Below are 21,149 nucleotides of genomic sequence, written 5' to 3'. Positions count from 1 at the left end.
CAGCACTGGGAAAACACAGAAATAAAGGTCTGAATTCAGCTCCATGTTCTCAAAGGTAGGCCCCACTTGCATGTTCAGAGAGTTGTGTCTATGGCATCTTTTGGCTCATGATGTACAGTTAAGGGGATGGCATGGGGTAAGCAGTCATCTGCCAAGAAGGGGCTCTGGATAGGGCTACCTGAAGGAAGGGGCCCAGGTCCCAGTAGCTTGAAAAAGTGATGTCACTTCCTTGGTGACAGGCCCACAACTGATTTAGAACTCTGGTAACCAGGCACCTGCATTCTACAACTGCTCACTTTACTGGAGATGGTCAAGAGAACAAGATGTCCTCTTGCTGTTGTCCTACTTTGAGGTGCTCTGGGCTCAGGAGAGTCCAGAGCAAGAGATGTTCATGTAGCTGTCGATGTCAGCTCGGCCCTCTTCTCCGAAGCTTCTGGTTATGTGGCGGGAGACCTCAACAGGTACCACAAGGCAACTTGGGGAGGCCACTGGATAGCAGGCACACTGTGATCTCAGCTGAGCGGGCTCACACCTCTTACACCTCATTGTGTGTGTGTGTCTGTGTGTTTATGAGTGTGTGAGTGTGTCTGGGTCTGTGTGTGTATGTGTGTGTGCATGTATAGAGGGGACAGAGGAGAGGATCATGCCCTTCCTGGGCACAGACCAGCTGCCAGGTGTTGGAAGCCTGACACATATTTAGTGTTCAGACCCCAGGTCATAGCAGGCAAGATGAGAAGGGGAGTGCTGAGGACCAAGCTCAACTTCCAATATGTTAGTCATGAGCCCAAGAGCCTCTTTCATCTGGCTTCCTCCTTGCCAGATGTCTCCACAGCTGCCCCTCTGGCCTGAACAGGAGAACACGATTTCTAATGGGGGTGTCCCCTTGGGGGTGATGTTGAGGGAGGACCCTAATGTCTCTTGGCCCTGTATATACGGGGCACTGTATTTGCAGAGCTGCACCCAGGAGATCTTGGAGGAGATGGTCTGTGGCTTCAACTACTCCAACTCCCTAGACAATGATCGGGTGCACCCGACAAACAGGGATCGGTGCTGTTCTGAGGTGAGAAAGGGAAGAGGGCTCACCACAGAAATATGGCCCCCACACAAACATGGAGAGAAACCTGGGGCCCTCCCACAGTGTTTCCACATGAGTGTCCCACAGACCCCACCGCAAAGAGATCTGAACCTCAATGCCTAGCCTCCAGCTAAGTATGAAGATGCTCTTCATCTGTGTTAGAATGGTGCAGAATATAGTTCATGTTTTTGAGGAGTTGGTGGGGGGTTGTTTTGTTTTGTTTTTCACAAAGCCATGAGTATCTTTGCGTTTTACTTCTGTTTTTATTATTTCAACTACTCGTCCCAGATATACTGTGTAGAAGCCAGTTCCACTGTCCCTGCAGACCTTCTCCGAGCCCTTCCAAATCATCACACTAAAGAGGGTGATTTAACACAAAAGGAAACGTGGGATGAAGCCATCCTATATGTTTTCATACAGAATGTTTATACAGTTTCTCTCTGTAGATTCTCTCTATATGTTTCTCAATAACATGTCGTCTCTCAGAACACATCAGATCATTGTAGGCCCAAAAGCTATGAGCTGTATCCCTATAGGTCTTCGTAGTCCTCCATCAATGAGGCCGTCTGCCACAGGGATTCAGACTTTCAAGGCCCTTGGCACTTGACCTGATGCCATTCTCTTGCCATCTCTGCAGTGCTGCAAGGAGCACCTTATGTGTCCCCACAGACTGTTTTGGTTGCTAGATCTGCCATAACCTGGAACCCCAGATTAGAAGGAAGGCCTCTGATGCTTCCTGGCACCAGTAGCTGGCTCTTTTTGTAATGATCCACCCAGGAAATCTGGGATGAGTTGCTCTAAGAGTTCAACTCCTCCATTTCCCCTAACAAGCACAGGGCCATCAGGCCACCAACTATATCCATTGAAGGCCTGCGGTGAGAACAGGTCCACATTCATGGTCAAACTCAAGACCCAGAGATGATCAGGGCAAGCCCAGAACCCAGACTAGAAACAACTGATGCCCTTGGGTCCTGCAGGAGAAGGGAGTTTTCCCCTGACCCTTCCTCCCTAGGTCAGGAACAGCCCAAGCCACATCAGCTTAAGGGAAACCCCATGCAGCCCATGCTCTGGTCTCTTCTCAGCCCCAGTGTATGTGATCTTGAGCAGCATTTGAGGGTCTAGGCCTCTGTGCTCTAGTGGTAGTGGGGATGTAACTGAAGACTCCGTGGCATCCTGGTCTTCATAAAAGCTATTAGTTGAGAGGAATGCTGTTGTTGCTCAGCTAACAGAATGTGTTGAAATTACCAATGGTTTACCATGTCTTCCCTAAAGCCAATGCCACTTTGAAGCCTCAAACCTTTTCTGTGTGGGCACTCAAGGCCCTTGTTCTGTACAACTTCCCGAGGGGATGGGAGTCTCTGGTCTGAGCGCCGACCCTGATCTTCCCAGTGGTTCATGGTTTGGAAGCTGACTACTATGCCCCTCCTTGTGTCTCTGGTGTGAAAAGGAATCAACCGTATCCCTGGGTGAGGCCAGGACCATGCTGACGCTCAGAGAAGGGAGAGTGGATGGTTTTCTACAGTCCTTCGTACCATCCTCCCAGAACAGAAGCCTCGCCAACAACCCAGTCATTTCTTGTCTCTACCAATTGTTCACCACAGCCCAACAGGTCCTGGGCCAGCAATTCTCCAGGTGAGTGGAGCTATACACTCCATACACAGCTAGGGGGCGGGGGGCTCGCCTCTACTACCAGTATGTTTTGGGAATGTCACTGCACCTCTCTGAGCTTCCTTTTGCTCCTCTGGAAAAGTGCTGGGGTAAGAGGATGAACCTCATGGGGCTACTGTGGGCAATCCTGGCAGAAAACATGGAACAGACTTCTCTGGTGCCTGGCTCTGTAGAAAGGGCTACTGGGCATCTTCCTGTATAGCAGTTGTCTCTCCCCAGCGGAGAAGCTCTCCTCATCAACCCTCATGGGCCTGTTGCACTTCTGGGTTTACAGAAGCACGTGCAAAGCAAGCAGTTTTCCTGTTTACAAAGGACTTCTGGGATTCCATCTAACTGGTCCTGATACTTGTCCATCTAACTGGTCCATCTAACTTGTCCTTTATGTGGCCAGAGTAGAGGTCACTGGGGGAAGGCCGAGCAGCTCAAGGTCCACTCAGTATATGGAAAGTGCTGGTTGGGATTCCTTCATCCCATAATACGTATTAAGCACCGAGTATTGCAGACACATTTCTAGTCACTGAGATAATTGAAGGAATAAAGAAGATATAGTGTCTGGGTCCCAAGACTAATCAGAGTGTCAGAGAGTCAATCACTCTGCATGTCGTAGGCACACATGTCCATAGTTTGTTATATGTGACATCTTCATGGCTGCCTCAAGGGATGAATGGATCCACCCATATCTGGACCATTATCATGGACGATAAGATCAAGTAAGGGCACTGGGTGGCTCGGTCAGGTAGGCCTCTGCCATCAGGTCAAGTCGTTATCCCAGGGTCCTGTGTTTGAGCCCTACATTGGACTCCCGGCTCAGTGGGGAGCCTGCTCACCATGCTTATTCTCTCTCTCTCTCTCTCTAATTAAAAAATATCTTTAAAAAATTTTTGGGAAAGATCAAGTAAAACTTTGATTGATCTCTGGATCCAGAAGGAGAACCTTAATTCCTCCACAGAGCACATTGGGAGACTAAGGGTTTTTGGCTGGGGAGTGACTCTCAGAGCCATGGATCCCATAGATCTCTTGATTTCCATTGGGAGGCCTTCATTTGGGGGCTTCCTGTGAAGAGGCAAATGAGTCAAAGAGAGCTGTAGATGGGGTTCCAAGCCCTCTGGGGAGCGGAGCACAGTCTGGGCCAATTCGGTGCCTCAAACATCCATCCCTATAACTGTCCCATCTTGCTCCTCCTGCACCGCTCTCCTACCACCTCTTCTGACCTCCACCACTGGGGCCAAGAACAGAAGCTTTGGTGAACAGACCACTCACCAATCTGCCAAACCTAAGCCCCGATACCAGTGTGCATGGAGGATGGAGTAGACGAGGCCCTGGGCCTTTGAGACAAGAGGATAAGTAGAAAAACCAGACTCATACACGTTTTCTGGATGACCAGGTTGTCCGCTGCAAGGACAGCGCCCGAGGGGGTGGGGGGTTGGAAGTTATGCTGGGGACATTCTCGGGGACCCACACAGAAAGAATGGTGCTATGGGAGTACCATGTGGCATGAAAGGCCATGCTCTGATGCTGCTCCGCATATGACTCTCCCCAGCACCCTCTCTCCCATCTTGGGGACCTGGCCTGACCAGAACCTGCAGGACACCTGGCCGTCCCTGCACTGTGCCTGCTTTGAAGTACAGGAGTCCTGGGTGCAGGCAAATCTGTATGACCTGTATTGCCATGCCCCCATTATCGTGATGCCACGGGAACTTCTGCAGCTCACTGAGGCAGATGCAGAGTCAGAGGGTAAGGTGGATTGCAAGCTGGGCAGACTATCCAGGATGGGGTTCAGGGGCTGGGTGTTTCTCTATCGGCCATGGACTCTGCCCTGTTTTTGGAAGGACATGGGGCAAGTCAGTCCCATGGACAAACCTTTCTCTTTATCCTATCCCAGTTCCAGCTCCACGGCTCCTTCCAGCATCTCCTCCGTCAGCTGTTCCAGACCTGGGACAAGAGCTCGTGCCTTCTTCATGTGTGCCAGGTCATGAGCTGCAGTCAGTTCCACCACCAGCCTTCCTGGGGATTGTCGCTCCTTCCCTAAGCACAAAGACAGAGCCACCTCTAGCCCCAGAGGAGACTTGCCCCTGGTGCGGAACCCCTGAGCACCAACAGCATGAGGAGCAGCCAGGGCTCATGGCCTTCCCTCCCAAGCTGGTGGCAGAGCAGTTGACCTCCATAGACGCGGTGAGCGCTGGGCGCCCAGGCCGGGGTCGGGGCTGGGGCAGGCTTGCTTTCTGCCGTCATCTGCCCCAGACCTACCCTTCCCTGAGGTGGGCTTGTATAGTCAGGGTCCAGATCTCAGCTCCATCCCTTACCAACCACATCAACCTGTCCAGTTCCTCAAACCCTTGCTCTCACGGTCCAGCTGCAGACTGTGGAGCTAGACCCTGGGAAGGACTGACGCAGAGCTCCTGTGTCCATTAAATGAGCCAGAACCGATGGGCGAAGGGGCAGGCCCTGGTCCTTGGGGGGGGCGGGGGGCAACTCACCGTGTGCGGCCGCACCCACGGTTCACCCACGCACCTGCCTTGGAGGCTGAGCACCCCACACATTTTAGGCATCTAATGTGTGCTGAAGTACAGTGAGGCAGACAAATCTGTGGCTGTCCCTCCCTCTGTGATAATGTGCTGCTGAGAGGGGAGGAAGACCAGAGGTGTGAACAGTGGGAGGGGAACAGTGGGAGGGCTCCTCCTCCCCCCTGAGGAGCCCCCTTGAACTGCCACCTGTAACTTGAAGTTACTGGGGATGATCAGGGTACAAATGCCCTCCTCCCACCCTATGGGCAGTATCTGCACCTCGTTCATCCTGTACTGGGCTCCCTCAGGGAAAAGGAATGGAGTGCAGTCAGTCCAGGAACTCTAACTGGGTTCAGGTCACTTTCTGCACTTGCTGGGCCCCAGCTCTGACAGGGGACCCCTATGTAGGACATGAATCTTGCATGTGCAATGGCTGTGTGAGTGAGCGTCCCCCTATTCTCTAGGATCTGTTCAAGAAGGTGCAGCCTCAACAGTGCCTGGGCTCCATCTGGTCCAAGAGAAATGAGCCTGGATATGAGCACCTGACATGCACAGTCAGTGCCACCATCAGCCAGTTCAACAACGTGGCCAACTGTGTCATCACCACCTGCCTTGGCAATGCACACATGACAGCCCGGGACAGGGCCGTGGTGGTGGAGCACTGGATCAAGGTGGCCAAGGTAAGCCTACGGGAGGCCCAGCTGACCTGCTCTCCTGAGCCTTGGGAACTGCTCTTCCCTTGATCAGTTCTCAAGCTTGAAGTCTCTGGTCTGAGTTCTTCTTTCTGGGGGCATGCTGACCTTTCCTTGCATGGCCCAATGTTGGGATGCTCAGTTCCCACATGACTCTTTCCTTGGAGGGAAGGAAAATGCCCCCTCTCCCCAGCAGGGCTCCTCGCAGGGTCTTCCACGTGCCCTTCTGTAGGTCCCTGGACATCTGTCTCATCCAGGAGAGGAGACTAACACTGAAGCAGAGTGCAGCTCTCCAGCAAATAGGGCTCCTGCTGTCCACCTGACAGCTCATGCTCTTCCTCCCCAGGCCTGCCAAGCCTTACGGAACTACTCCTCCATGCACGCCATCCTCTCTGCTCTGCAGAGTGTCTCAATTCACCGCCTGAAGAACACATGGGCCAAAGTTTCCAGGTGAGGGGTCCTCTCTCCAGAAGGACCATGAAGCATGAGGGATGTCCCATATGCCTATTCTATCTGCCCCCCTCAGTCACCCTGGACTTCCTAGGAGGCAGCAAACCGTGACAACAGGATGTGGGCAGGCAGGCGGGCAGGTTATTTTCTCAGCCTGCCTGGGGAATAGGCCACCATGCCTCCAAATGTCCCCATTTGGGGAGACTGGGCTGAGCTGAATTAAAAGTTTTTGGATGTGAAATTACAGCAACTAGAGTCTCTTCCCAATTGAAACCAAAACTGACCAATGCAGAGCTGTTCAATTAATAGGTGATTGGATGCACCGGATGACCCACAAGAGAGCTCCCTCCCATGTCCTTCAATGACCTGAGTGCTCAGAGGAACCCAAAGAAAACCCTGATCCAGCAGTTGGACTCCTTTGAGGTCTCAGATCAAAGGGACTTGCACTCAACCCTACCATAGTGTTCCAACACCCGTCCTGCCTTCTTTCTCTCTACTCAGGAAGAAGATTCAAACATTTAAAAAACTGTGCAGCAAAGACAATCCCCAGAGCAGGAACCTGCTTCTCAAGGTAGTATGGAAGGTGTTGGGATAGAAAGAGAGGAGGCGTGGGAGCAACGGTGTCCTTCGTGAGTGAATTAGGGACTGGCCCGGAGCATTCCTTCAGCGAGTGAAGCCTTCGGCATGAACACGGATGCAGCCTGGGGTGAAAATCCACAAGGGGTGGAAAAGCAGTTGCTGCTCGACCAGAATCCCTAGGCTGGACACACGCGCTCCCTGTCACCAGCTGGTCCAGATGGGGGCCTCTCCCAAACTTGAACGCCCAGAGGACAGGCCTCTGCTCAGTGAGGGGTTTGCATGGGATGAGGGCCACAACAATGATGGTAGGAATAGGACCCTGGGTCCTCGGGAGACCAAGGGAGGGAGGTGGAATTCTCACCTTTCCCAGTGAGGAACCAGGCTCAGGGAGGCCAGGCTGCAAGCTCAAGGTCACACAGGGAGTGAATGTTGGAGCTGAGGTTGTTCTAGAATCACTCATGGCAGGCTTAAGGATAACGTAGCATTCAACCCTCTGCCTTGGATCGGATGTCCAGGGTCTGAAGTCAAAGATGGTGGGGAGAAGCGGTCGGAGGTGATCATGGTCTTGAGGAACTTGTCCTTGGCCCTGCAGGAACGGCCATCTAAACTTGGAGCCCTGGGGATAAATGTGCAGAGAGCATGGAAGAGGCGGCAGCAGCAGAAGGTGAGCGTGCCCCAGATACGTGGCCTCAAGCCCAGAGGATAGGGGGTCTTCCCTGAAAGCTGGAAGCCCCCAAATCAAGACAGATGGGGCCTTCCAACTCCAGTTCTGCCTCCTGTTGCCACAGCTTCTACAACCCTTCTTTCGAAGTGGCCCAGAGGAGGGTCTGTAAAGCTGGAAACAAATGTGTTTGTAGGGGGGCAGGGGCCCAGGGCCACCTACACACCAATGTTCTACAGCACGCCCTTGACATGCTTAGGACTCTGGTGTTCTCGGAGGGTGAGGGAGGGGAACCCAGGGGAGGCCCCCAAGGGTCCTGGTTGGCACCAGGTGGGGAGCTGGGGTGGGTGGGCTGGGGGGCTGACCTGTCCCAGGGAGGATCCCTATGGACATGAGAGCAGGGCCTCATTCCACCCCCCACTCCCCGACACAGGGTGTTGTCCCCTTCCTGGGCACCTTCCTCACTGACCTGTTCATGCTGGATACTGCCATGGAGGAGTACCTGGAGGTGCGTGAGCCCAGGGCTGGGATGGAGGTGCCGGAGTCCTGATGTGGGGGAGCACAGGGCCCCTGAACCGAGCCGTGAGCTCTCAGTCCTTGGCAAATCTTCCCCTCATGACAGCCTCCCTGCTGCCCTGGGAGCCAAGGTTCCGGGCCCATGTCTGGGAGGAGTGAAGGGAGGCTGCACCTAGTTCATTGGTCCCGAGATCAAGTCTGTGGCCTGAATGCCAAGCAGCACGAGGTCAGGCTGGGTTGGCCTCAGCCTGTCCCTTGAAGTTGCCTGTGGGGGCAGTGTGATGTCAGGATCCCCAGCCTGAGCGGGCACTTAACGAGACTTGCATCTCCTGCCCACCTGAGGCTTTGGCCTCCCCATCCTGTGCTCCAGGATGCCAGAACCCGCCCCCCCCCCGCCCAGGTCTTCCTTTCCCTGGCTCCCAGCGCCTGGCCTGGATCGCAGTCCTGTCATCCAGGGAGTCTTGGCCCCTGTGTGCCTGGCCCTAGGGCGGCGTAAGAGGGGTGGGTAGCAGCAGCCAGTAGCACCGGAGGCCTCTCGCTGATGGACTGTGCTTGTCTGCTTTCCAGGGCAATGAGGTCAACCACCGGAAGAAGAATAAGGTGAGGCTCTCTATGACCTGCAGGGAAGGGTAGGGCCGTGGCTGTCAGAGGTGTCCCTGGGAGGACCATTCCTGGCCTCCATCCCCTCATTGTCACATTTTTGGGAATAGTTCTCTAATAAAGGAAAAGTCCCATGCAGTTGGTGAGGATAGAGGCATGGCCATCAAGGACACCTGGCCAGAGCAGGGGTGGTGTATACTCACCTCTGAGAACAAATTGGGACTGGATGAGTTTGCAGGATGGGGGGTCGCCACGTGTCAGAGACCCAGCACCAGTCTCCTGTCCCCGTGCGCAGCCCCCGAAGACCTTGCTGCTTCCCCACCCAGGCTCCTCATGCATCCTGTCCTTCTCTCTTGGCCCAGGAGTACAGAGTCATGACCGAGATCCTGCTGCTCCAGGTGGCTGCAGATCGGTACCACATAGAGCCCGAGTATCCATTTAGGGCCTGGTTCCAGTCTGGGAAGTGGCTCAGTGAAGAGGAGAGGTGAGGCTCATCAGGGCTGAGTGAGGGCAGGGGGAGCCTCCTCAGGTGGCCACTCCAGGGATTCTTCTTCTTTGGCTCCTGGGGCAGCCTGCAGCCCTGCTGCTGGGGCACCAGGCTCCAGCTCCTTGGAAAATACCAGGAAAGACTCCTGAACTGAAGCTCCTGCTCAACTCACACGTGTCACTCTGTCCTTAGCTACATCCTGTCCTGCCAGCTGGAGCCCCGAACCTCCTCACAGACAGGAAGAACTGGCCGCAGTCACCCTCAGGCCTGAGCACGGGGCCTGTCTGCTCGACACCACTTCCTCCCGCCTCTTCACTTATTGGGAGGACCAATATTTCATTGTCTTAACTAGTAAATGGTAGATTTCAATGTTATAATATTAAAGCCTCTTTACAGTCCAAGAGTAGTTTGGGTCTTTTACTTCCTATAGTAATTTATAAGAATTAAAGAGTCTCATATTCATTTTCTATCTTTTTCCCCTAGATATTCTTTCTTTATTCATGACAGACACAGAGAGAGAGGCAGGCTCTCTGTGGGGGGGGGGGGGGGGGGGCTGTCATGGGCCTCAAACACAGGGCTCCAGGGTCAGGATCTGAGACAAAGGCAGACGCCCAAACACTGAGCCACCCAGGTGACCCTCTTATGCTCATTTTAAATGAGAAATCTTACAGAGTCACCAGCTCCTGTATGTGGGAAAAAGTCAAAGATCCAGCCCTCCTCCCCAGCTACTGAAGGGCATCCCCAAGCCCCCCTTCCTCAGAGGACAGTATCAGGAACTTGGGCAGACAGCAGAGACACCCCTTCAGAGCTGCTGAGATTTAGAGGTTGCAGGGACTTCCACAGGAACAGCAACCACCACTGACCTGGGGGTCTTGAAGGGGACCACCCACCAGAACCAGCTCCTGCCCCAGGACAGGGGCTCCCTTTGTACACTTTAAAGGAAGGAGGACTTTTTCTTGCCACTTTTTCTGATGTGGATTATTTTGGCTTGGGTTTGGGGTTTGACATTCCCATTATTCGAAGTGTGTAGTTATCTAGTTCAACCTCTGCAATTGCATCAACACTAAAGTGGGGACAAATATGCAAAGAGACCCTATGCTGCACATGGAAGGCATGAGGCCAGGGGAAGATAATTAGTGGTTGAAATAAGGGCAGGCAGGGCTTTCCATCCTCAGTCTTGCTCTCGGGGTCCCAAGTTCAGCCCTGACCAAGACTGGAATCCTCCTGGGATCCTCGTCAGTGATCTTTGAAGTCCCTTTCCCTCTTGGTGTGCATGAGGGGGAAAGATATTTGTGCACATTGAACGCCACACCTGGGCCAGGTTCCATGAACATCTGTGCTGACTTCTGAGCTAGGATTTCCTGCCTCCCTGTATTTCCCTGGGCAGCTCTCTTGAGGGCAGAAATTCCCTGAAGGCCCCAGCTTCTTGGTCCAGGACATAGTGGCTGCTCTGCCCTGGCTGGGACCTGACAGGTCAGACATTGGTTCTCCCTTGCCAGAATAATGGTTTGGCCAGAGAAACCCCCACACTCTCCTTGCTGGACGAGGTGACTTTTAGGTCTTTGTTTTTCTGATGTCCGTGGTCCCAGACATTCACCAGTTTGCACACTCGGTCTCAGTGTACACACCTACACTGTCTTGTCTGAAATCGCTAACTGAGCCTGACCCCTTAGGTCTTGTACTCCAGTTATGTCATGGGGGCGCCTGAACCTTTCCTGTCAGGAGCTGTGAAAGATGACCTGAGGGATCAGATGGCAATAAATATATTCCTATCAATAATCACTACGAATGGGGGAGGGGGCAAGGTGGGGGAAAAGGAGGGTCCCCAGGTCACCTGCACCACCAACTTACCTGGATAACTTTCACATCATCCTGAAAACCTACGAATTCGGCCTGAGATTTAAAGAGAGAGAAGCTGGAAGGCTGCAGCGAGAAGAGTTCGTGCTTCTATCAAGGTAGGAAGACGGGGAAAAAGTAAAGAAATAAAAAAGCCTCCAAAGGGGAGGGGTCTCGAGGAGCCGGGCTAAGGCCCCAGGGTGAGGGCCCCCAGGATAGGAGAGCCCCGCCCAGAGGAGCAGGAGCATCACCAACCTTCCCAGACGGAAAGGCGCTCGCAGGGAGTTGGGGCAGGATCCCAGGAGGGTGGGGATGCCCTTAGGCTCCCAGGGGTACTGACAGAGCACCTGCGCCCCGGGGGGAGGCCCTACCCTGCGGCGGAGCTCCCTAAAGGGCTGCAGGGCCCGGGAGCATGATTCCAGCAGCACAGGCCCTGGAGCCCAGGGCACCAGGGGGACACATCCCAGGACCTGGCCTCCCCTGGGACAGGCGGAGGCTGGAGGGCCCAGGACAGCAAGGAGGCTCCTGCCCCGGGGGGCCCTGAGCTGTGCAGGTCAGCACCCCATCCCCAAAGCATCCAGGCCCCTGTGGACCAGGAGCTGAGGTAGCTACTGCGGGAGCTGACTCCAGGGCTGGGGAGCTGGCCGCTGCCACTGTGGCTGTTCTGGTGTCACCTTGTACCTGGGACAGAGCAGGGGCCTCACAGGATGAACAGGTCTCACTGAGCCAGTGCACCAGGCAGGGGCTGAGCAGCTCCCCCAGGTGCTCACACCTGGTGTGTGCTCACACCAGCACAGCAGGCCTCTCCCCCAGAAGACCCACTAGACTGACAGGGGAAAAGCCAGTTATTGACCAAGCAGCACTGGAAAGTTCCAGGGGAAGTGGAGGAATGTACAGTATACAGAATCAGAGGATACTCCACCTTGCTTTTTGTTTTCTTGTTTGCTTCCCCCCTTTTTTTCTCTTTCTTTTCTTCTTTCTTTTTTCTTTTTCTTTTTTCTCTTCTCTCTTTTTCTCCTTTTCCTAATACAACTTGTTTTTGGCCACTCTGCACTGAGCAAGATGACTAGAAGGAAAAACTAACCTCAAAAGAGAGAAGCAGAAACAGTCCTCTCTCCCACAGAGTTACAGAATTTGGATTACAATTCAATGTCAGAAAGCCAATTCAAAAGCACAATTATAAAGCTACTGGTGTCTCTAGAAAAAAGGGTAAAGGACTCAAGAGACTTCATGACTGCAGAATTTAGATCTAATCAGGCAGAAATTAAAAATCAATTAAATGAGATGCAATCCAAACTAGAGGTCCTAACGACAAGGGTTAACAAGGTACAAGAATGAGTGAGTGATAGAAGACAAGTTGATGGCAAAGAGGGAAACTGAGGAAAAAAGAGAAAAAACAATTAAAAGATCATGAGGATAGGTTAAGGGAAATAAAAGAACGAAAAATCTATGTTTAATTGGGGTTCCTGAGGGCACTGAAAGGAACAGCGGTCCAGAAACTGTATTTGAACAAATCATAGCTGAGAACTTTCCTAACTTGGGAAGGGAAACAGGCATTCCAGATCCAGGAAATAGAGAGATTCCCTCCCCCTGAAATCAATAAAAACCACTCAACACCTCGACATTTAATAGTGAAACTTGCAAATTCCAAAGATAGAAGAGAAGATCCTTAAAGCAGCAAGAGACAAGAAATCTCTGACTTTTATGGGGAGAAATATTAGATCAACAGCAGACCTCTCCACAGAGACCTGGCAGGCCAAAAAGGGCTGGCAGGATATATTCAGGGTCCTAAATAAGAAGAACATGCAGCCAAGAATACTCTATCCAGCAAGGCTCTCATTCAGAATAGAAGGAAAGATAAAGAGCTTTCAAGATAGGCAGAAACTGAAAGATATGTGACCACCAAACCAGTTCTGCAAGAAATATTAAGGGGGACTCTGTAAAAGAAAGAGGAAGACTAAAGAAATAATCCACAAAAACAGGGACTGAATAGGTATTATGATGACACTAAATTCATATCTTTCAATAGTAACTCTGAACGTGAATGGGCTTAATGATCCCATCAAAAGACACAGCGTTTCAGACTGGATAAAAAAAGCAAGACCCATCTATTTGCCGTCTACAAGAGACTCTTTTTAGACCTAAGGATACCTACAGCCTGAAAATGAAAGGTTGGAGAACGATTTACCATTCAAATGGTCCTGAAAAGAAATCAGGGGTAGCAATCCTCATATCAGATAAAGTTTATCCCAAAGACTGTAGTAAGAGATGAAGAGGGACACTTAAAGGCTCTATCCAACAAGAGGACCTAACAATCATGAATATTTATGCCCCTAATGTGGGAGCTGCCAAGCATATCAATCAATTAATAACCAAAGTAAAGACATACTTAGATAATAATACACTTACACTGGGAGACCTCAACATGGTGCTTTCTGCAAATGAGAGATCTAAGCACAACATCTCCAAAGAAACAAGAGCTTTAAATGATACACTGGACCAGATGGATTTCACAGATATTTACAGAACTTTGCCTCTGAACACAACTGAATACACATTCTTCTCAAGTGCACATGAAACTTTCTCCAGAATAGACCACATACTGGGTCACAAATCAGGTCTTAACCGATACCAAAAGATTGGGATTACCCCTGCATATTTTCAGACCATAATGCTTTGAAACTTGAACTCAATCACAAGAAGAAATTTGGAAGAAATTCAAACACGTGGAGGTTAAAGACCATCCTGCTAAAAGATGAAAGGGTCAACCATGAAATTAGAGAAGAGTTAAAAAGATTCATGGAAAAAAATGAGAATGAAGATACAACTGCTCAAAGTCTTTGGGATACAGCAAAAGCAGTCCTAAGAAGGAAATACACCACAATACAAGCATCCCTCAAAAAATTGGAAAAAAAAAAAACCTCAAATACACAAGCTAACCTTGCACCTAAAGGAACTGGAGAGAGAACAGCAAATAAAACCTACACCCAGCAGAAGAAGAGAGTTAATAAAGATTCGAGCGGAACTCAATGGAATAGAGACCAGAAGAACTGTGGAACAGATCAACAAAACCAGGAGCTGGTTCTTTGAAAGAATTAATAAAATAGATAAACCCCTATCCAGCCTTATTAAAAGAAAAAAGGCTCAAATTGCTAAAATCACGAATGAAAAAGGAGAGATCACAACCAATACCAAGGAAATACGAACGATTTTAAAACCATATTATGAGAAGAAATGGATGCATTTCTGGAAAACCACAAATTACCAAACCTGGAACAGGAAGAAATAGAAAACCTGAACAGGCCAGTAACCAGGAAGTAAACTGAAGCAGTCATCAGAAACCTCCCAAGACACAAAAGTCCAGATGGTTTCCCAGGGGAATTCTATCAAACGTTTAAAGAAGAAACCATACCTATTCTACTAAAGCTGTTCCAAAAGATAGAAAGGGATGGAATACTTCCAAACTCGTTCTATGAGGCCAGCATCACCTTAATTCCAAAAACAGACAAAGACCCCCACCAAAAAAGAGAATTATAGACCAATATCCCTGATGAACACAGGTGCAAAAATTCTAAACAAGATACTAGCCAATAGGGTTCAATAGGACATTAAGAAGATTATTCACCATGACCAAGTAGGATTTATCCCCGGGATGCAAGGCTGGTTCAACACTCGTAAAGGAATCAACATGATAGATCATATCAACAAGAGAAAAAACAAGAATGATATGATCCTCTCAATAGATGCAGAGAAAGCATTTGACAAAATACAGCATCCATTCCTGATCAAAACTCTTCAGAGTATAGGGATAAAGGGAACATTCCTCAGCATCTTAAAAGCCAACTACAAAAAGCCCACAGCAAATATCATTCTCAATGGGGAAACACTGGGAGCCTTTCCCCTAAGATCAGGAACAAGACAGGGATGTCCACTCTCACCACTACTATTCAACGTAGCACTAGAAGTCCTAGCCTCAGCAATAAAAGGTATTTAAATTGGCAAAGAAGAAGCCAAACTCTCCCTCTTTGCAGATGACATGTATACTCTACATAGAAAATCCAAAGGACTCCACCCCAAGATTGCTAGAACTCCTACAGCAATTCAGCAATGTGACAGGATACAAAATCAATGCCCAGAAATCAGTGGCATTCCCATCCACTAACAATGAGACTGAAGAAAGAGAAATGAAGAAGTCAATCCCATTTACAATTGCACTCAAAAGCATAAGATACCTAGGAATAAACCTAACCAAAGAGGTAAAGGATCTATACCCTAAAAACTACACAACTCTTCTGAAAGAAATTGAGGAAGACACAAAGAGATGGAAAAATATTCCATGCTTATGGATGGAAGAATTAATATTGTGAAAATGTCAATGCTACCCAGGGCAATTTACACATTTATTGCTATCGCTATCAAAATACCATGAACTTTCTTCAGAGAGTTGGAACAAATCATCTTAAGATTTGTGTGGAATCAGAAAAGACCCCGAATAGTTAGGGGAATATTGAAAAAGAAAACCATACCTGGCAGCATCACAATGCCAGATTTCAGGTTGCACTACAAAGCTGTGGTCATCAAGACAGTGTGGTACTGCACAAAAACAGACACAGAGATCAATGGAACAGAATAAAGAACCCAGAAATGAGCCTTCAACTCTATGGTCAACTAATATTCGACAAAGCAGAAAAGACTATCCACTGGAAAAAGGACAGTCTCTTCAATAAATGATGCTGGGAAAATTGGACAGCCACGTGAAGAAGAATGAAATTAGACTATTCTCTTACACCACACACAAAGATAAACTCAAAATGGATGAAAGATCTAAATTTGAGACAAGATTTCATCAAAATCCTAGAGGAGAACACAGGCAACACCCTTTTTGAACTTGGCCACAGCCACTTCTTGCAAGATACATCTATGAAGGCAAGGGAAACAAAAGTAAAAATGAATTATTGGGACTTCATCAAGAAGCTTCTGCACAGCAAAAGAAACAGTCAACAAAACTAAAAGACAACCTACAGAATTGGAGAAGACATTTGCAAATGACATATCAGATAAAGGGCTAGTATCCAAGATCTATAAAGAATTTATTAAGTTCAACAACAAAGAAACACACAATCCAATCATGAAATGGGCAAAAGACATGAACAGAAATCTCACAGAGGAAGACATAGACATGGCCAACAAGCACATGAGAAAATGCTCTGCATCACTTGCCATCAGGGAAATACAAATCAAAACCACAATGAGATCCCACCTCACACCAGTGAGAAAGGGGAAAATTAACAAGACAGGAAACAACAACTGTTGGAGAGGATGTGGAGAAAGGGAACCCTCTTACACTGTAGGTGGGAATGTGAACTGGTGCAGCCACTTGGAAAACTGTGTGGATGTTCCTCAAAGAGTTAAAAATAGACCTGCCCTATGACCCAGTAATTGCACTGCTGGGGATTTACCCCAAAGATACAGATGCAGTGAAATGCTGGGACACCTGCACCCCAATGTTCACAGAAGCAATGTCCACAGTGGCCAAACTGTGGAAGGAGCCTCGGTGTCCATCGAAAGATGAATGGATAAAGAAGATGTGGTCTGTATATACAATGGATTATTACTCAGCCATCAGAAATGACAAATACCCACCATTTGCTTCAACGTGGATGGAACTGGAGGGTATTAAGCTGAGTGAAGTAAGTCAATTGGAGAAGGACAAACATTATATGTTCTCATTCATGTGGGGAATATAAAAATAGTGAAAGGGAATAAAGGGGAAAGGAGAGAAAATGAGTGGGAAATATCAGTGAGGGAGACAGAACATGAGAGGCTCCTAATTCTGGGAAATGAACAAGGGATAAGGGGAAGGGAGGTGGGCAGGGGATGGGGGTGACTGGGCACTGAGGAGGGCACTTGACGGGAAGAGCACTGGGTGTTATGCTATATGTTGGCAATTGAACTCCAGTAAAAATATACAAAAAAAAGAATATATCATAATTCTTTTATTTATTCTCCTGTTGGTGAATGTATGGATTCTTACTCCCTTGAACGTTCTTAATAATGCTGTACTCTTGTACTGTACATTCTTATATACATGCACGCATTATTGTCAAGTATATTCCTAAGAGTAAAAGAGTAAAAGTCATTGGCTCACAGGCTACATTTAGATTCAGCTTTAGCTGATAATACCAAACTGTTTTTCAAAGTGATTGTACTAATTCACATTCCTATGAGCAGTATATGAGTTTCTGTAGCTTCAGATCTTCACCAATACTTAGAAGAATTAGCCCTTTAAAATCTTATCCACTTTGGTAGTCAAATAATGGTACCCCACTGGTCCAACAGGATAATTCCTTTAAACATTGTTTTGGAATTCACAGTCTAGGAAACAGGAAAATGTGGTCTGGGAATTTTATCATAAAGTTTTTGATGTTATGAAAAAGCATTATTTGGCTATGAAAGCTTATGAAATTGACACAGAGCCACCAGAGTTAGAGCTCTATCCACAAAGTTTTTGAAGATCCTGAGGAACCATAGGATAAAGGAAGAAAGAGACCAATTTAAAAGTCCTAATCAAAGGTTATTAGCTCTATTCTATTGTGAATTTCTATGATTTATGCAGGATATGTTTAAAAAGTGTTGCCAAATACCACTAACGTTCCAGAGGCCAGATACTTGTAACCAGTAAGATCTGAAAATCATCTGACATTCCATCTGCAGAAGGAAAGCATAAAAACCACAATCAAGCTAGGATCATATTAAATCATATCATCCTTCTGGGCACTTCTTTTTCTCCTTTGTATTTAAAATGATGAATTCCACCCACATAAAATGAACTTCTTTAACAACAACAAAAAAAGAGTAAAGATCTCTTTACTGACATTTATTTTTCTTTTTATAAGGTATACTGACACAATATTTATCACTTTTCTTGTCTTGTTTAAACTAGTTATTAAAATGGGGCCTAGATCAGTTCAAAATTCAAAAATGAATTAATGCAGGGTGCCTGGGTGGTTAGGCATCTGACTCTTGGTTTGGCTCGGTCATGATCTCAGTACGGAGTAAGCTTGAGTTTCTCTCCCTCTCCCTCTTCCTGTCCTGCTCTCTCTCTCAAATAAATAAATTGTTAAAAAACAAAACAAAACAAAAACTAAAAATGAATTAATGCAATCCATCACATCAATAGGCAACAAAAAGGAATTAATCATCCCATTTATGTTTGATACATGTATCAGATTTCCTTTGTGAATATCCTTTGTTTCCATCTTATAATGTGGACTGATTGTATTTTCAGCCTCCACAAAAATTCAATTCTGGGATAGGATGTTATTCCTCACTAGAAAGATTCACAAATGAATTTGAATGTCTTCTGGATGTCATGCCTTTGTCTTCCTCGATTTTCTTTCCTTCTTTCCTTCCTTCCATTTCCTTTCCTTTTTTTTCCAGAGGGAGGGGTGGAGAGTGGGATGGGATGGCTGGAGTATATGCTCAAATGACTTTTTTTTTTTTTTTAGATTTTATTTATTTGACTTTTTTTTTTTTTAAGATTTTATTTATTTACTCATAAAGACACAGAGAGAGAATGAAAGGCCGAGACACAGGCAGAGGGAGAAGCAGGCTCCACTCAGAGCCTGACGTGGGACTCCATCCAGGATCTCCAGGATCATGCGCTGGGCTGCAGGCGGCACTAAACTGCTGCGCCACTGGGGCTGCCCTCAAATGACTTTTTTAAAGATTTTTTTTTAATTTTTATTTATTCATGATAGTCACACAGAGAGAGAGAGAGGCAGAGACATAGGCAGAGGGAGAAACAGGCTCCACGCACCGGGAGCCCGACATGGGATTCGATCCCGGGTCTCCAGGATCGCGCCCTGGGCCAAAGGCAAGCGCCAAACCGCTGCGCCACCCAGGGATCCCTCAAGTGACTTTTTTAAAAAAGGATATAGAGAAGGGACGCCTGGGTGGCTCAGTGGTTGAACATCTGCCTTTGGCTTGGGGCATGATCCCAAGGTCCAAGATTTGAGTCCACATCAGGGCTCCCCACAGGGAGCCTGCTTCTCCCTCTGCCTATGTCTCTGCCTCTCTGTCTCTGTCTCTCATGAATAAATAAATAAAAACTTTTTTAAAAAAAGGATATAGAGAAGCTAAAATTGTAGTGGTTAGATGATCCGAAATATCTTTATTTGGTTCTCATACAAGATTTGATTTTCCAGCTTGGCTGGGAACAAAACTATAATATTCTCTACACTTTTTGACATATTTCCTTCTTTGTTTCCTACTATCACTTATTGTTGCTAGTATCAGTTATTGTTGCTGATGGTGAGTTGATCCTTGTTTGTTTCTTATCTTTTATGTCCTGAATTTTTTTTAAAGATTTATTTAATTGAGAGAGAGAGAGAGAGAGAGCACAAGCAGGGGGAGCTGCAGAAGTAAAGAGAGAAGCAGGATGCCTGCTGAGCAGAAAGCCTGATGTGGGGCTCAATACAGGGCTTGATCCCAGGACCCAGAGCCAAAGGCAGATGCTTAATATGCCGAGCCACCCAGGCATCCCACTGTTTGCAATTTTATAATGCATCTCAAGGTGTGTTTCTTTACAACAAGTGAATACTTGGTGAGTCTTTTCAGTTCTGAAAATTTTTCTTGTAATATTTCTACTTTCTTTTTTCTTTTTTCTTTTCTTTTTTTCTTTTTTTTTTTTTTTTACTTTGGAGACTGATACTCTTTTTTTCTTACTATATTTTCATATCCTTGTGTTTAGTCTAACTTTCTAAAAGATGTCTTTAATTTTTACTTTCTAACTACTGATTTTTCCTCTTCTTTACATATGGCATATATAACTTATGAGCATTTCTTATTTTATTTTATTATTCCCCCCAAGATTTCCCATCCCCACTTCACAAATACAATATACTTTTATTTCTTCGGGATATTAGTTATAGTATCTATTTATTTACTTTAGTCCCATACATTGTCTTGATTCTTTATGTTTACATTTCTACTGTTTTTGCATTTGGACTAGACCTAGGGGACTGCCATTCCAAATTTAAGGTAAGGATGGAAATGAGAGGGAGCTATCTAGAAAAACTTTAAAGGGAATTCCAAATTAGGTTTGGACATTGGAATAATAATTGTTACTCATTGGCAGATTTAGTGAAGCAATTAAAAATATTAACAATGAATATGTAAATGGAACTAATATTATCTGTGAATTCTATTAAACTAGACATTATTTGTATTTTTAATTTATATTAATGTTTATTAGAGTTATATGATTCTATTAGATTTACAATAATTCTATTAAATTTTTATAGTTCTATTTGTTATAGAACTCCACTGTTTTTCCTCAAAAACATTATCCTCCCTGTGATAATTCCATCTTATTGTCCTTAGAAAACACACACACACACACACACACACACACACACACATACATACACCCCTTCAAAAATCAGTTGCCCAGAAAACACTATCAGGAAAACCTTCTGAGTATATGGATATGTTCTTTTGAGTATATGCCCCAAATTGGGCATCAGAATTAATATACTTCTAAGTATTATTATTGGTAGAGAAATCAGTATGGGGTGCTAGAGATTGGCACAGTTAATGAACATTTAGTAAAGTAGTGGTGAGCAAGGATAATTTGGCTGTGACTAGAGAAAAAAGGTAAAAGTCCCCAGAAAATACAAATATTTCATGACAGAAAACTTATGTAATACAATAGTAAAATGCCATGAATTTTCATTAATTGTGTGAGTTAGCAGTGGTCTAAATTAATAAAAGCTCATTTCCTCTATGCTTCTCCAAGTCTTGGTGCATACTGGTGTCATCTGTGTGATGATATATGAAGTACTAATCAATGTGATTTTACTCCCTCTATATTTGTTTAATCTGTAAAATGTGTATAATTCTTCTTATTGGTGAGGGTTAAGTGAATATACTCAAAGTGCTTAGAAGAGCATCTGACACATAATACTGAATAAATGTTGGGTTTTGTTATTGTTGTTATTATTCAGGAGTTTCTTCACTATTACCTGAAGATCTTCCCCCATCCACTCCTACCAAATTCTGGCCATATACCAAAGCTATT

General features: G+C 46.8%; 1 protein-coding gene across 1 annotated transcript; it reads left to right on the top strand.

Moving 5' to 3' along the window:
* The first annotated feature begins 273 nt into the window (after nt 1–273).
* Nucleotides 274–9,633, top strand: LOC100855428 (ral guanine nucleotide dissociation stimulator-like). The gene is made up of 12 exons (XM_038584697.1): nt 274–461; nt 953–1,060; nt 2,523–2,707; nt 4,284–4,477; nt 4,626–4,915; nt 5,712–5,927; nt 6,286–6,389; nt 6,891–7,632; nt 8,063–8,137; nt 8,713–8,745; nt 9,108–9,229; nt 9,425–9,633. Exons 1-8 carry the CDS (start codon nt 324–326, stop codon nt 6,982–6,984), a joined length of 1,329 nt encoding a protein of 442 aa, XP_038440625.1. The 5' UTR covers nt 274–323; the 3' UTR covers nt 6,985–7,632; nt 8,063–8,137; nt 8,713–8,745; nt 9,108–9,229; nt 9,425–9,633.
* Nucleotides 9,634–21,149: the final 11,516 nt, after the last annotated feature.

Source organism: Canis lupus, chromosome 36, assembly GCF_011100685.1.
Source record: "Canis lupus familiaris isolate Mischka breed German Shepherd chromosome 36, alternate assembly UU_Cfam_GSD_1.0, whole genome shotgun sequence".
NCBI lineage: Eukaryota > Metazoa > Chordata > Mammalia > Carnivora > Canidae > Canis > Canis lupus.
The sequence above is the reverse complement of the archived record's forward strand: the minus strand, read 5'-3'. Positions and strand labels throughout refer to the sequence as shown.

Coding starts and splice junctions, on each gene's coding strand:
- LOC100855428 (XM_038584697.1), top strand. CDS start 324: ATGTCCTCTTGCTGTTGTCCTACTTTGAGGTGCTCTGGGCTCAGGAGA. Junction 4,478..4,625: donor GGCAGATGCAGAGTCAGAGG/GTAAGGTGGATT, acceptor ATCCTATCCCAG/TTCCAGCTCCACGGCTCCTT. Junction 5,928..6,285: donor ACTGGATCAAGGTGGCCAAG/GTAAGCCTACGG, acceptor CTTCCTCCCCAG/GCCTGCCAAGCCTTACGGAA.